Source organism: Rhipicephalus microplus, chromosome 1 (genome assembly GCF_043290135.1).
Source record: "Rhipicephalus microplus isolate Deutch F79 chromosome 1, USDA_Rmic, whole genome shotgun sequence".
Classification (NCBI taxonomy): Eukaryota; Metazoa; Arthropoda; class Arachnida; order Ixodida; family Ixodidae; genus Rhipicephalus; species Rhipicephalus microplus.
The window spans coordinates 168,888,149-168,903,691 of NC_134700.1; the positions used below are offsets into that span (position 1 = coordinate 168,888,149).

Sequence of the window (15,543 nt, forward strand, 5' to 3'; positions counted from 1 at the left end):
ATCTCTGGATCCGGACAGGCCGCCACTGGAACTTGAACTTGGCAAAGTTTAACACTAGAACCTTATCTAGTGAGGGAAGTCGAGCTGTACTATTCGAGGAGCTAGAGGGTGTTAAATGGGATATAATAGGGCTCAGTCAGGTTAGAAGGAGAGATGAGGCATATACGATGCTACAGAATGGCCACGTCCTTTGCTATCGGGACTTGGCTGACAGAAGAGAACTGGGAGGGGGGTTCCTAATTCACAGAAACAAAGCTGGCAACATAGAGAAACACTATAGCATTAATGAAAGGGTGGTAGGTATCCTAACTAAACTGAATAATAGATACAACATGAAGGTGGTACAGGCTTATGCACCTACATCCAGCCATGATGACACTTCAGTTGAAAGCTTCTATGAAGACGTGGAATCGCCAATGAGTAAGGTAAAAACACAGTATACTATACTGATGGGAGACTTTAATGCAAGGGTAGGGAAGAAGCAGGCTGGAGACCAGGCAGTAGGAGATTATGGCATCGGTACTAGAAATGCCAGAGGAGAGCTACCAGTAGAATTCGCAGAACGCAATAATTTACGGATCTTGAGTACCTTCTACCGAAAACGAGGAAACCACAAGTGGACATGGAGGAGCCCTAATGACGAAAATAAGAATGAAATAGACTTTATAATGAGTGCACATCCAGGCATCGTGCAGGATGTGGAAGTGGTTGGCAAGGTATGATGCAGTGACCATAGAATGGTAGTGTCTCGAATTCGCCTAGACTTGAAGAAGGAACGACAGAAACTGATACGCAAGAAGTCAATTAATGAGCTAGCACTGAGAGAGAAAGTACAGGAATTCAGAATCTCACTTAAAAACAGGTAGTCGGCTCTTAGCGAGGAAACCAACCTTAGCGTAGATACAATGAATGATAATCTGATGAGTATCATTACGGAGTGTGCAGTGGAAGTTGGAGGCAGCATAGTAAGACAGGACACTGGCAAGCTTCCCAGGAAACGAAGAATCTCATTAAGAAGCATCAAATGATGCAAGTCTCAAGTACAACAGACAAAATAGAACTGGCAGAGATTTCGAAGTTGATTAATAGGTGTAAGGTATGCGATGTAAGAAGGTATAACATGGAGAGAATTGAACATGCTCTGAAAAACGAAGGAAGCGTCAAAGCAGTGAAGAGGAAACTTGGGATAGGGAAAAATCGGATGTATGCACTAAGGGATAAAGAAGCCAAAATAACTACCAATATGGATAGGATAGTTAAAATAGTGGAGGAGTTCTACAGAGATCTTTACAGTAGCCGGGACAACCAGGACCTTAATACTGTAAGAACTAACAGTAACCCACACGACACCCCACCAGTAATGATAGAAGTCAGAAAGCTTTGGAGAGTGTTGTGTTCCAAGCACCCCTGTGTCATGAGCGAGCCTTTGAACCCACGAAGGACCGGTTGCTGAAACTGCTTCCAGATGTTGACTCCTCCCCTTCTCCCGCTCGGCGGAAACGAGCCATCGTCGTTTCCCCCGGCAGTTCGGCCGCCGCCTCCATCCGAATAGGAATAAACTTGTTTTTAACCGTTCGAGGCTGTCTGAGCTTTTTGGACTACCGCGACCAACGCGTATGTCTATGGGCCGATGACAACACCGGCCATAACAGTGGCGACGAGGAAGTGGATTTGGACCAACGCTACGCAACGATATTGACAAGCTACAAGCTATGGCTACGCACGGGCTCCCAAATCGGCTACCCGAATTCAACGGCTCATCATGGTCATCGTGGTTTGGACGCCTGCAATTTTACTTCGACGCTAACAACATCACTGATGGAGCAATGAAGAAGGCCAACCTGCTAACGCTGTGTGGGGAGCAGACATACGACACAGTCCGTGCCCTGATTCAGCCACGCACTCCAGCAGCCGTTGACTACAACGACATCGCAGCAGCGCTACAAGAGCACTATGACCCAAGGCCATCGGAGGTCTACTGTCGAGCCCGCTTCCAACGACGAGACCAACTGGAAGGCGAAAAAGTGGCCGAATACGTAGCGGCTCTCAAAAAGCTCGCTGCTGACTGCAATTTCGGGACGTTGACCGCGACAGCTGCAGCTACTGCGCAGGAGGGAGGATCGACTGCCACATCTGCTAACACCACTATGCTCCCCTTGGACGTTATGTTGCGTGACCGTTTTGTGTGCGGACTGCGTGATGCAGGCCTACCACAACGCCTGTTCGCGGAGACGGGTCTCACCTTCTCCAAAGCCTACGACATCGCCCAACGAGCGGAGAGCGCCGGTTACCAGCAGAGGGATATTCGACGGAACGTCGAGTCGGTGCATCACACCAATCAGCAGTCAGGTCATTCCCCGTTTAAGGCGAAATCAAGCAGAAAGACACAGCGCTGTTGGCGATGCGACGACATGCACGATCCCCAGGTATGTCGATACAAGACAGCGACCTGCAATTTTTGCCAAAAACTGGGACACATTGAAAGGGCATGCATCTCGAAGCGCAAACAGCTCGGATCGAAGACTTCAGTGCAACGGAACAACAATGTCGACGCACAGGAGGGCCAGACGCAAGATACAACCCGAACAGCACTAACGTCATCGGCACTATATGACTTAAACACCGTTGTGAACCTCGGAACGAGACCGAAGATTACAACTGAAATTATGGTACACCAGCGCCCTATCAGGTTTGAGGTGGATTCCGGAGCAGCATGTACGCTCATCAGCGAGGACACTTTTCGCGCTACTTGGCGTGAGAACGCGCCAGCTCTCCAGCAAGACAACACGCAGCTGAGAACGTGGTCCGGACATTCCCTTCCACTGCTGGGCTGTGCCAACGTAGACGTGTACTACAACGGGCAGACCCATCAGCTCCCCTTGCTAGTCGTCCACGGTTCTGGATCAAGCCTTTTAGGACGAAATTGGTTCACCCCCCTTGGAGTGGTCATTGGTGGAGTTCACCACACACCCAGTTATCCGTCAGTGGAGCAGCTTCAAGATAAGTACAAAGCGGTTTTCTCCGAAGAAATACCAGGGAACAACGGACCTCCAGTCACACTGGAGCTGCGGGAGGATGCGACGCCGAAATTTTTGAAAGCTAGGTCGGTGCCTTTCGCCCTATCAACGTCAGTCGAGAATGACCTTGACCGACTGCAGGAACAAGGGATCATCGAACCGACACAACATTCGGAATGGGCGACAACACTCGTTGTCGTCCGAAAGAAGAACGGTACCCTACGCCTCTGCGGAGACTACCGGAGCACTGTCAACCTGGCGACAAAAGCATCTTCCTACCCACTGCCGACACCGGAAGAGGTTTTTAGCACGCTTCGTGATGGAAAAATCTTTAGCACCTTGGACTTGACACAAGCCTACCAGCAGCTGAAGGTGAGCGAATCAACGTCTGAACTGCTCACAATAAACACTATTAAGGGTCTTTACAAAGTTAAAAGGCTACCATTCGGAATATCTGCAGCGCCAGCAATCTTCCAGAAATTTATGGAGTCTACACTTAGCGGGATCCCAGGTGTTTGCGTCTACTCGGACGATGTTATTGTTGGTGGCGCCTCCAATGAAGAGCACACAGAACGCTTGGAGCTCATTTTGGAAAGGCTAGCAAATGCTAATTTGCGCGTCAGTAAAGAAAAATGTGTGTTTGCGGTGCCTGAAGTGAAGTTTCTTGGACATCAAATTGACGCGCAGGGTATCCATCCCACTGAAGACGAAGTGCGTGCAATCACCGAAGCACGAGCGCCTACTAACAAGCAAGAACTGCAGTCGTTTTTGGGGCTATTGATGTTCTACGACCGGTTCTTAGAATATCGAGCTACAGTGGCCAACGATCTATATCAGCTCCTGCAGAAAGAAGTCCCATGGACTTGGTCGCCACGCCACCAAGAGTCATTTGTTGCCCTTAAGCAACTACTTCGCAAGTCTACTGTTCTGCGACACTACGACGAAAGGAGACCCCTACTGCTAGCCTGTGACGCATACCCATACGGAGTGGGAGCAGTCCTCTCCCAAGTTGGCGACCAGGGACGGGAAGCCCTGATCGCTTTTGCTTCGCGCACCTATCGCAGGCGGAGAGGAATTATTCGCAGCTAGATAAAGAGGGACTTGCCATCGTCTACGCAGCAGATCACTTTCGGCAGTACATTACCGGCAGGAAAGTGACTTTCATAACAGATCACCGGCCCTTATTGGGTATTATGGCAACCACAGAAGCCCGCCAAGAGCCCCTATTCCTGAATGGGAAAGACCAGACACGCCTTGGCACACCCTGCACATTTTGCTGGACCTATCGAAGGGTGTTCGTTCCTGGTGGTTGTAGACGCATACACCAAGTGGCTAGAGGTAAAACAAATGGCTACAACGACATCGGCAGCAGTTATCGACACTCTGCGGTCGTTGTTTGCAACGTTTGGCCTACCGCGCAAGGTGGTCTCGGACAACGGCACTCCGTTTGTGTCCCCGGAGATTCTCAAGTTTTACAGCGACAACGGCGTCTCGTCTGTTACATCAGCTCCTTACCACCTGCGGTCGTACGGTTGGACGATGCAAGGTCACTCACATTTTTCGTCCCATCTGGCCATGTTCTGAAGCAGCGCCAGCTGTAAATTGCGCCTGAAATGATGGAACGCCACCGCATCGTCTGCCAGCGCACGCGGGCTGACGAGATTGCACCACGTTCTACCGTTTACCTTTGTGGTGGCATGCACTCGTGTCATGGTCGGCTCAACCGAACATGCAGTACTGCACGCGTGTTGCCCAGACAAATGCATGGCATTGCACGAGTGCACAAAAAATGCCACTGGTGCCGCCAGCCGAAGATGCCATATATTGCCAGTTTCTGGTGCCGCGAAGAAAAACAAACTGTGGAAGAAAACCTCCCAGGATATTTATGTTTCCTGCTGCATTCTACAGGCCACTTTCTTAGTGATATTTGGGCAGCGTATGATACCACTCAAACCTTTCTCCTGGGCGCATGCCAGGGTTGTGTGTTCCCCTGTGCGTCAACAAAGGCGATGTCTCCACCACCGTCGTCATCTTTGTCACTCACTTCTATCGAGTCACTGACATTACTGTCCGGTGAAGGTACGCAATTCTCTTCTTCACTAAACTCATTCTCACACCACACTAAAAGCACCACAGTAAAACGCACGCAGTGAAAACATGGCCATGCTTCTCAGTGAACCACGTGAGAGTGGGTACACTCTAGGCTCCATGGTGAACACAGGGCCGCACCCTAGTGCAAAAAAAAAAAAAAAACTCCTAAACCTCAGCAAACAAAGCTCACTGATTCCTCAAGAGATGGGGATTCATGTACATAAAAGATGCTCATGACTCGCATTGAGAAAACCGCGAAATTTAAACCACGAACACTCTTGTCGGGCGATGCCAGAGAGCGAGCCGCTACGATTGCGTTGCATTGTCGGGGAGCGGTTGCCTGACAATGGATCGCAAAGGGTTAATATGTAATGGATGCACATAACATGTCCCCTTTTTTACTTATTTGAACATGCTGTAACTTAAATATGGTTCGTTGCAGAAGTGTTGTAAAACATACATAACAAAACATGTGGGTATATCAAGACACTCACTTCATGAAGTGAGTATTTTGATAAGCTAGTGAAGACAGCAGGTGTCACTGTACATATATCATTTATAGCACTTTGTGACTACTATGGTCGACACCAACACTGTTGCTCACATCTTCGTTACTTCTGAGGCTCGTCTGGAATTCCTTCAAGTCCCTACAAACAAAATAAAAAATGCAAAAATCACTTGCATTTCTTGAAACATTAGTAAAAGTAATGATAAAGACAAAGAGAATGTTAAAAATGAATAAGACATGCTTGTTGATTATTTGCATTTTTCTGCTACCATAATATAAATTGTCTGAAAATCACTACTATTATCTCATTTATAGCTGCATTGTCACGTCGAGTGGAATACAATCACAACGCTTCGAGATATAAAGCAGCCACACTCACGGTTAGTTGAAATTACAGATTGTAACAGAAGAAAGCACGTGTACAAGAAACCCGCATTCACGTGAAATGGTGTATAGAAAGCACAATATAACTGCTATTATATCCTGGAAGTTCCATTTGAAGAAATAAAAAAAAAGAAATTGCTACTTTTACCGGGCAAGCGACAGCAGACAAACACAGCTGAAGGCTTTCAGCAGATGTGCGAAAATCAATAGACGAAAGACGAGTGGGTTTAAGACACTGTCAAGCAAAGTCTACTTCGATGATTACCCAAATATTATAGCCAATGCTATGCTAACTGTACGAATTAGAACTGTACAATATGTTTATGTCATTTTAACAATACTGATACAAATTAAGCACTTATGTACATGTACCGTGCTCAGCCAATCAACACCTTGGTTGCGTGAAGCAAGCAGCATAGAGACTATTCAAAGAGCTAGAATTCATTTTCAATATAGCATGCTTGGAAAGCATTTACTGAGTCACTTGAAAGTAAAACACCCGATGCAAAACATTCATGAAAAACAAATTACTGAGGTGAGTCTGAAACATAACGACATAGTGATGTCGACAACAAATACACAACCATTTACAGTTTCTGTAACATTCAAGCTATGGTGCCTGCAACCAGTTGGGCGATACAAGATAAAAAAAACTTCTGGGGCTTCGAGTGCGTAATCACAATATGATTATGAGGCACATCATTGTGTTAGACCTTGGACTGCTTCTGACCACCACTGGTTCTTACATGTGTCGCTAAAAGTAAGGACACTAACATTTTTGCATTTTGCCCACATAGAAGAGTTTCCACTGTGAGATAGCACGGCTGACAATTTCCTTTCCTTAATGCTGGCCCGATTTTGGATTGGCGGCTGAAACAAACAGACCAAGCAGAGAGGAAGTGCCAGAAACCCTTCAACCTCGCTACTTGACGCTGTGCGCTGATCCTCGTGTCCCTGCTCACAGGACATGGAGACAAGAGGTGAGAAAGTCGGCCGGACAGAGATAGACAGGGTCTCTGCTGCTAGAGGTTGCCATAATCACCAGCAGGACCCGCGAGCCACTCATCGACAAAAGGTGCAAGCCTTACCCTTTGCTTTCCGCACAGAGAGAACTAACCTTCGAAGAGACGTTTATGCATTATTGCTGGTAAAGCAATAAAGTCTTTGTTGACGGAGCCTGTTGCCTTATTCACCCGAATCTGTCGCAGCTGTAATTACTCGTGCCATGGAAAGGAGACCTGCTCATGTGCACGGTAAGACTGTGTGTGGCTGGAACTGGAACTAGGCTTTTGCACCGGCCGCGCATAGAGCCCTTCACTACCATTGTCCGAGTTCGAACCAGTGACACCATGATTTTATACATATTTATCACAATGCGTGCCCTCACATTCTGCAGAAAATCCATTTTCTTCTCTGCTTGGATCTTCTTTCGAACCTTTGCCTACACACGTTCATTGTATACACCGCCCTCATTTTCTTGTGTATGACCACATGCCTGTAATTACATCACCCACCACAAAGGGCACCTAAGGTATGCACAATCTTTGGGACAGGCATATCGTGCAATGCAGCCCCACATTGCAGGAGTGAAGCACGAAAAACCTAAATTTATAATTGTGAGAAACCTTGTTTGAATAATGATGACTGTTCAAGTCACGTGAGACCTGCATGGTGTTAAAGCTGCCAGGCCGTCTTTTGCACGCACAACAAAACTGGGTGTGCCATGATAGCAACAAATGACAGCTGGAGTAATGGAATGGTGACAAACAAATTATGACACTGCTATACAACAATCTTTGGAATAACTCAGCGCTAACAATGACAGCATGAAAGCCACATGGATATGACAATGATAGCAAGGGATGCTCCAGCGAACTATCAGAACTTGTAGCACCAATGAACGAAATCTGGATGGGTCATGAAGGTAAAATGAGTATGTTACAAGAATGATGACAATACAGTGACAGCATATTATTAAAAATAATGAATAAAAATGACGAAATTGTCAGCAACACTCACACCTATGCTTCCTTGATTACTGCAGTGGAATGTTTCTGTTTGTGCTACAGGTTGCATTACTACATAAATACTTGAAAGAACCTCAGTTACTAGCTCTAAAGCTTTGAAAAAATCGCTTCAAGTCCCACTGATTTATAAAAATTATTTTGCATTTAAGCTGTGCTGCTTGAGAAGACATAACGTGGCTCTGTTAATTAGCCCAACACTGCATTCAAGCATTGTCATCAGACGTTCAAAGCTATAGTAAATTATTCACTACCTTCAGAATGGCATTGTACAGTCGCAACAAAAAAAGATTAGTACAAGTGACGGTAGCCGGAGCCACTAAATTACAACATGTGGCACTGTTGTTCACGAGCACGTCAATAGAGACATTGCCAAGCACATTCCATTTTTCACCGCAGTGGTGGCTGGCGGACCAGACGAAAGCAGCCAATCTTGCTTGCGACCCATCTGAAAGCCTATAACTCAAAGAAATTCTCATTTATTGCTTATCAGCAAATGTGGTTCTGCATGTGATTTTTTTTTTTTCGCAGGAGTTGCGAGCAACCATATTTTCATGATACGTAATTGCCCCAGAAAAGCTGTTTGTTAAAATGCATTCCGTCAACCACCCCTGTTCTGGAAAATAGTGTGTGCTTGACACTCTTGATATTGTCATCGGTAAAAACAGCGCCGAGTGTCGCAGTCTTGCCGTTCCTTTTATATCTGCGACTGTACACGTCTTGCTGCATGCAGGCAAGGAATATTTGGCTCAAGTAAACTACAAAAAATGTAGAATAGGTGCTGGATGCAGAGCAGGAAAATGGAACACTAGTAACATTCATGTGCCACATTTAAGGAAATGTTGCCTTCCAATAAAACACGTACTTCTAAGTACATAGCAACACACCTCTTGAGCTCCTGTTATGGAATCGAACATGCAACCATCTACACCTTAAACCGGCCACAACTAAATACGGAAATCCCTGCCCAGAAGCCCAAAGGCAGCGTCTTCTCCACGACTACAGAAATAGTCCCACTCATGCAATAATTGTTAGGGTTTAACGTAAAAAAACTACGATACAATTATGAGGGACGCCACTGTAGAAGGCTCTCCGGAAACTTCAACCACTTCCGTTTATCCAAAAAGAACCTAAATCTAAGCACACTGGCTCCAACCATTTTTGCCTCTATCCGAAATGCGGCCGCCACGAATCCCACTGATGCATTGGGAGATGTTCTGGAAAGCCCGGGTCATTGGCCATTAGGCTCATGACATCTTTAGGAGTGCACTTACATTGATGTAGGCCTGTGTACATTGGCATGAGAAAATGCCACAGACTTCTAAAAATGTACCAGACTATACCTTGCGCCTTGATTTAAACACATGATATTGCACCATGCGACAATGCAACACATAAAAGCACCCTAATCACAGAAAAGACGCAGCATGTCTTTCTCTTCCCATAAAATACACAAATGAGGAAAGGAGGAAAGGACTTACAATGGTCTTGTATATACTCCCACTCAGTCGCTCGTCTCGCATGCAGTCCTCCCGATCTCTGACATTATGCAAGATTCGCCTGTAAGGCTGTAAGGGCAAAGCATAAAATGTAGCAGATCATCTTTTTATGTGTTAGGCTCCAAACATATCCAAATGGCCTTTCAAAGAGACCTGACAAACAGCTGCATAAACCTCAGTCACATTAAATAACAATTTTAAACAGATAGAACCTCGGATTTTACGTGCGATAACCATGATATGGTTACGAGGCATGGCATAGTGGGGAACTCGGAATTAATTTTGACCACCTGGGGATCTGACATGCACCCAAGTATGAGCACTAGGGTATTCTTGAATTTTGCCGCCATTAAAATGTGGTAGCTGAAAATTTAAGCTGCAAATACCATCCGAGCACTTCAACATTTTGTCTGCAAAGCTACAATGTCGAGTAAAAATTGGAAATAAGTTTTGGGCTTTGCATGTTGAAACTATAATTATGAAGAATACTATAGTGAAGGAATCAGTGTTAATATCCATAACCTGCACGTTCAAGGATGACGTCACCTTAAGTGCGCTACTGTTTTTAAACACGATAAACATTTTTGCACAAGCTTACAAAAAAAAGCTGAAGACAACGAAGAAAAATGTATGAAACACATCAGTGCAACGTGTTCAGTACTAGGTATCTTTACTGTCTTCAGTGTTTAATAAATACGAAGCATTTCCTTGCATATTGCAGGAACTTTTGGCGTCTCTCTCTGTTCGTCTGTCTGTCGGTCTATCTGCCTACATATGGGTGCTCTTGCGATCACCCCCTTAACTTGGGGCAAACCAAAATTAGTATGGGAGGGTAACATGGCTTGATGAATACGACTCGCTGGTCATGACGTAAAAAAATTGGGGGATTCTTAAAGGGACACTGAAAGCAAGTATTAAGTCAACGTAAATTGTTGAAATAGAAGTCAAGAAATCTCATAGTGTTATTTTTGTGCCAAGGATGTGCTAATCTTGAAATAAAATCATGTTTTAGTGGTCGGCATCAAGTTAGTGCGCTTTAACTTACCAGACTCAATCAGAATGTGTCACGTCACTGCTGCCGTGCACCTTGCCCTGCTTTACTGCGCAGTCTAGTACAGAACAAAACACTAGTAGCGGAATGAAAGTAGCAACAACTGCCATTGAACAATTTCCTGCCATAGCCTGCGAGATGGCATATGCGCTTGGTTCAATTGGGCCCCGCTAAATGGCACGACTTGCCCAGTTTAACCAGACGAAAATTGAACTTTTGAACCCCTCGCGCCATTCCCCATAGTAACATCCTGCGATTCTTTTTTCCATGAATCAAACATAAATCAACAACCAGCCTTTTATTAAGTCTTTTGATGCACGGAAGGTTCTTTTTTTTAGTGCAGCTAGTTCAATCGCTATTTATTAATTATAGGCGGTACCTCTGATGTAATTGGGATCATTTTGCAAATGCCCTATTGTAGTGCATGCATACTCATGCATATATCTCTTGGTAAGTAGAGCACTGCTGTTGATAATATTGCCATTTTAGATGCTGTCACACATTGATCTTTAACTCCGACATAAATTGTCATTTGACTTTAGTGTTCCTTTAAGCTTCGCTTTTAAGAGTTGAACGCGGTAGTGATATTCTGTTCCTAGTGCGTACTCCAAACACTCAGTGTATGAAATCTATTCGAACTTGCTATGCACCCACTACATGGCCTTAAAAGCCAACTATGGTGTTTTTTTTTACCATGTCAGAATAATGGTGCTTTTATGTTTCTTAGACACTCTCGTCCCACATCCGATAACTGAAATGCTCAACAATATTGAAAATAGTTTTCTATTACCGAAAAAACGTAATACCGAAACGGAAACCCAACCGAGTGCGCTCCTATGTGTGATGTAATCATTTGCCCAAACCTGCCTGATTGCGCATAATGCCCACCAGATGGCACGCTGTCCACCACGATGCCCGTCTGTCCACGCTGCCACCACGATCGGCTAGAACGCTTACGCTGTTATGGTGAATAAACAGCGAATTGTGCGTGGCTCAAAACGCAACACCACTTGCCACCTATGGCACGCCCACAAACATGGAAAAGGAAATCGCATGGTCAACCAAGGAAGCGTCAGCCAAACCCCGACAATTAATAGCAGACGCTGCAGTGGCACATCAGTTTTGTCACTTCCGCCAGGCAAAAGTCAACATCACATTCACAATGTTGCCATTAATTCTGGCAAGCGAAATGAGCATTTCGAAGCAAGCTATAAAATTCATTCGAAAAAGAATGCGAAACTTTCAAGCTTGCGATTTGGCATGAAACGTGCAAATAAACGCACCCAGTGAATTTCATTGAGATCCATTGACTTCGAAAAATCGCAGGGGTTGGCAGTTAAGGGTGCTTTAGCGTGTGTGCCTTTTGTAGTGAGTAACTGACTTTAAACTATGATGTCATGATAATTGCATGTCCTGACGTACAATGGCAATGTGCGCTTGCCCCACACATTATTACATCAGTATATGTTGTGTTGTGAAACATGTGCAATGGCGGTGAAAATATTGCGGACCACAGGACGAATGTCAAACAGCAGTGAAGCACCTTCTGGTGGCTGCCTGCAAAGCTAGAGAGTGTGCACTGCGCACGCGCGGACTTTTTTACCCGCCAGCCTGCTCGTTTGCTCTCTTCAACAGCGTGCACACCGCAACGCTAAAAGATGGCAAGGTGTCACTACGGCTATCAGCGCGTGGACCTTATCCTAAAGGTCGATTTTCGAAAAACTGACGCCGTATACACGTTTTCGAAAACACGGAGCGTCTGGGACTAAGGTGCAGAATGCGGCATGCACCGAGCACTGCCAGTACAAATTACGTATTTTTGTGACGATATCATCGCGCGGTGTTTTCGTGGCAACAGCAGGAGCGACACCTTGCGCTTTTGTTCCGGTGCACTTGCTGTTGAAGAAAACGAACGAACAGGCTGGTAGGTAAAAAAGGGCACGCGCGCACAATGCGAGCTTTTGAGCTTCGCAGGCAGGCGCCAGAAGACGCAGCGTTGCTGTTTGACACGCGCTCCTGTGGTCCGCAAACTTTTGACCATCACTGTACACAGAACACGTGTGTTTGTAAAGCATGAAAGTTACTTTCACTGCATTTCCAAGCAGAGGAAATTATTTTCACTTTATTTACAAGCAGAGGCGTGGCTGCGTGGTAGGACAACCGCTTGCCACGCAAACGACTTAGGTTTGATTCCCAGTCAGACCCATAATTTTTTATTATTTATTTTACCAGCATCTTTCTCGATTTTTCTGTCACGCAAAGATGGCCAATTCTTTACTCACAACCACCGATGCAGATGCCGGAATTTATGCAAAACAAGCACTTTTAACGCTATCACATCAATAATGTCCCAATCCCTTTGTGTACATCGTCACTTTTTGCCAGACAGTGGCACATAACCTCAGGCAGGCATGTGACACTGGTATGCGAGTATGTGCTACAGGTGATTGAGAGTTTATGTCTACCAGGGAACAGTGAGAATAGACATTGGTTATTTTAACGCAATAGCGTCATGAAGAAAGCTAGCATCGGCAGTGTTGACTCGATGAATGCAAAGACCAAACAGCTGGGCCTTAACTGGAATCAAACCCAAGCATTCTGCGTGGCAATAAAGTATGCTACCACAGAGCCATGCCAGGTCTCGATAACACTTTGAAAAAATACGCTATTCAGGCATAACGTTAGTGGAACATCAATTATGGCTGCAATGCTGGCTATTCAATTTTATAAACATTTCATATGTACTTCTATGATACCGTCGTCTCGATGAGTTTGCGTCAATTGTTGTCAAGCGTCATCCCTAGAAGCTGATTTATGTAGCAATGTTCAGGGCTACCATCCTCACGAGCACAAGCGCTAGATATCAGCTTACCGCTTCTGGTGTTGCTAGTACTCATGTTGCTTTTTGCATCGTTGCGTGAGTGTAAACAACTGGTTATATGAAAATTAGCCGTGCCTTAGCTCGGCTATGCTAGGATATATGTAGCTGGAGCTAGGGATGGACAGACGAATGATTACGGCGGATGGATGAACGAACCAGATATGGACAGATGAGTGAACCATGAATGAACGGATGTACGGACGATCACGGATGGATGGACGGACAGACGGACTAGTGAGTGAGCGGCCTCACACTAGTCAAGCGTCAGCCCACAACGAACACGTTGCTCCAGGATCTCCCAGGCCTTCGGCGCACCAGCTGTAAGCTCTGTGACGTCACTACTCCTTGCGCTTGTGCAGAACTGCTCACCGAAAGCCTGCTCAACTACGTTCAAGGTAACTTACGCTACAAAACATAAGCGACTGTTCAACATATCTTTGTACGTACATATCTTTTGCATCATTTGGTAATGTTTTGCTAAAAAAAAATTACAATGCAGTCACTTTTCTTTCACATAATTTGCGTAACGTCGATTCCCAAGGTGCCAATTTTTTTTTTAAGTTTGTGCAAGAAAGGTTCACCGTAGAAATGAGACATGCATAAAGCACTAAACATAGTAATAAAATTATCACTTAGGTACTATACAGCAGCAGCCATTATTTGGCACTTCACATCATTTGGGAGTCAGTTTGAGATGACCAATCATCAGGGTAGATTGTGAAGGCAACAGTTCCACGTTAACTTTATAAAAAGAAATACGATGCTTTTGAGTTAAGCAAGCTTATTTCCCCTGACACACTGAATCGATGGCTCTGTGGAGTCCCCACCATAGATGAAAACTGTCAGTGTCATCAGGAATGTAATAATACACCTGTGTCAGCCAGTAATATTGCTAGGAACGCTCAGCCTCTACAACAGATTCCTAGGAGAAGCACAACTTTTGCTTGCTCTGTCTGCCAGGTCTCTTCACGAAACTTGGGTGGAGGAAGCATCACTGAAGATTAATTATTATTGTTTCTCCAACTGATTATTAGCTTATTACGATTGCTCCTCAAAGCATTCAAAGCAACAAAAGCTACAGTGGCATCAACTGCTTTAGCTTCTAAGCTGCTTACATTGACAAGAGAAAATTATAGTCAGCTAGACAGAGAAGCTTTGCAGCTAATCAATTTCACAAACTTGATATTAGGTTGCTAAAGGTGGCTTCACATAATTAGTTAGACCAAAAAATCCAACTTGCCACGAATTACAGCATGGTTCTCAATATACTGGCAAACAGTTGTAGCAACACTGCTTACAGCTATGCCACGCAATGCCCCGAAGAACCATAGTCACTAAGAGGAATACGCGGGTTTGCAGCTGAGACACGACCACGTTTATGCGGACAGCTCAAGTTGAAATGACGTCAAGCGAATTGGCTCGTAGCAAGCCATTACAAATTAGGAGTTTTTGCATGACTGTGGAAGCTCGACGTAACATCATGCATGTTCGAGAGTTTGTTGAAGGCTCCTAGACGAGCATTACTGGGCGTTTGGCACCTAAATCACCCAAGTGCCGTTGGAAAGCTGCACGCCCGACAGCAACATATTTGAAGGTAGCGAAAGTATGTCGCAGAGATGTGATCGACACTGCTAGACGGTTCTACCTCTGTCAGACTCTTTTTCTTTGTTCTTTACAGCAAACCTCTCGTAAAGGCGAAAGTTACGAGCCGCGACAGAAATGAGAACACTCGTGGACTGAAAAACTTGGGCCAAGTTCCATAAACCGAAGGTCACCGGTGCGCTTACTAACCTTTCCGTCGAAAAGCCAAGACAATGGCTTGCAGGTAAGATTCGGAACTGACATGAGAACGCCGATGATGGCAACAGATGGAATTATTTCATACCACATGTTTAAAAATGCAGCGTTTAAACGAAATCCGACAAAAGCTAAAAGAAGAAATCACGGCCTCAGCCGTCCAGCTTCCCCGCACTGCATAAGCGACACGAAGACCTCAAGCGGTCGTTTCGTTCGTGTCCTAAAGTTTAAACGTCTTTGCGGCTTCCACGTGTTCCATAACTAAACAATTAAAAAATCAATAAAAAATAA

At 45.1% G+C, this 15,543-nt stretch overlaps 1 protein-coding gene across 1 annotated transcript; it reads right to left on the bottom strand.

Annotated features, from left to right (window-relative positions):
• Nucleotides 1-5,646: 5,646 nt before the first annotated feature.
• ND-MWFE (NADH dehydrogenase (ubiquinone) MWFE subunit) lies at nt 5,647-15,451 on the bottom strand. Its single transcript, XM_037429254.2, has 3 exons — nt 15,247-15,451; nt 9,506-9,592; nt 5,647-5,755 (listed from the first exon to the last, which is right to left on the bottom strand). Exons 1-3 carry the CDS (start codon nt 15,343-15,345, stop codon nt 5,720-5,722), a joined length of 222 nt encoding a protein of 73 aa, XP_037285151.1. The 5' UTR covers nt 15,346-15,451; the 3' UTR covers nt 5,647-5,719.
• Between the last annotated feature and the right edge of the window lie 92 nt (nt 15,452-15,543).

Coding starts and splice junctions, on each gene's coding strand:
- ND-MWFE (XM_037429254.2), bottom strand. CDS start 15,345: ATGTGGTATGAAATAATTCCATCTGTTGCCATCATCGGCGTTCTCATG. Junction 9,593..15,246: donor CTTGGCTTTTCGACGGAAAG/GTTAGTAAGCGC, acceptor TTGCCCTTACAG/CCTTACAGGCGAATCTTGCA. Junction 5,756..9,505: donor GGAGTATATACAAGACCATT/GTAAGTCCTTTC, acceptor TTTTGTTTGTAG/GGACTTGAAGGAATTCCAGA.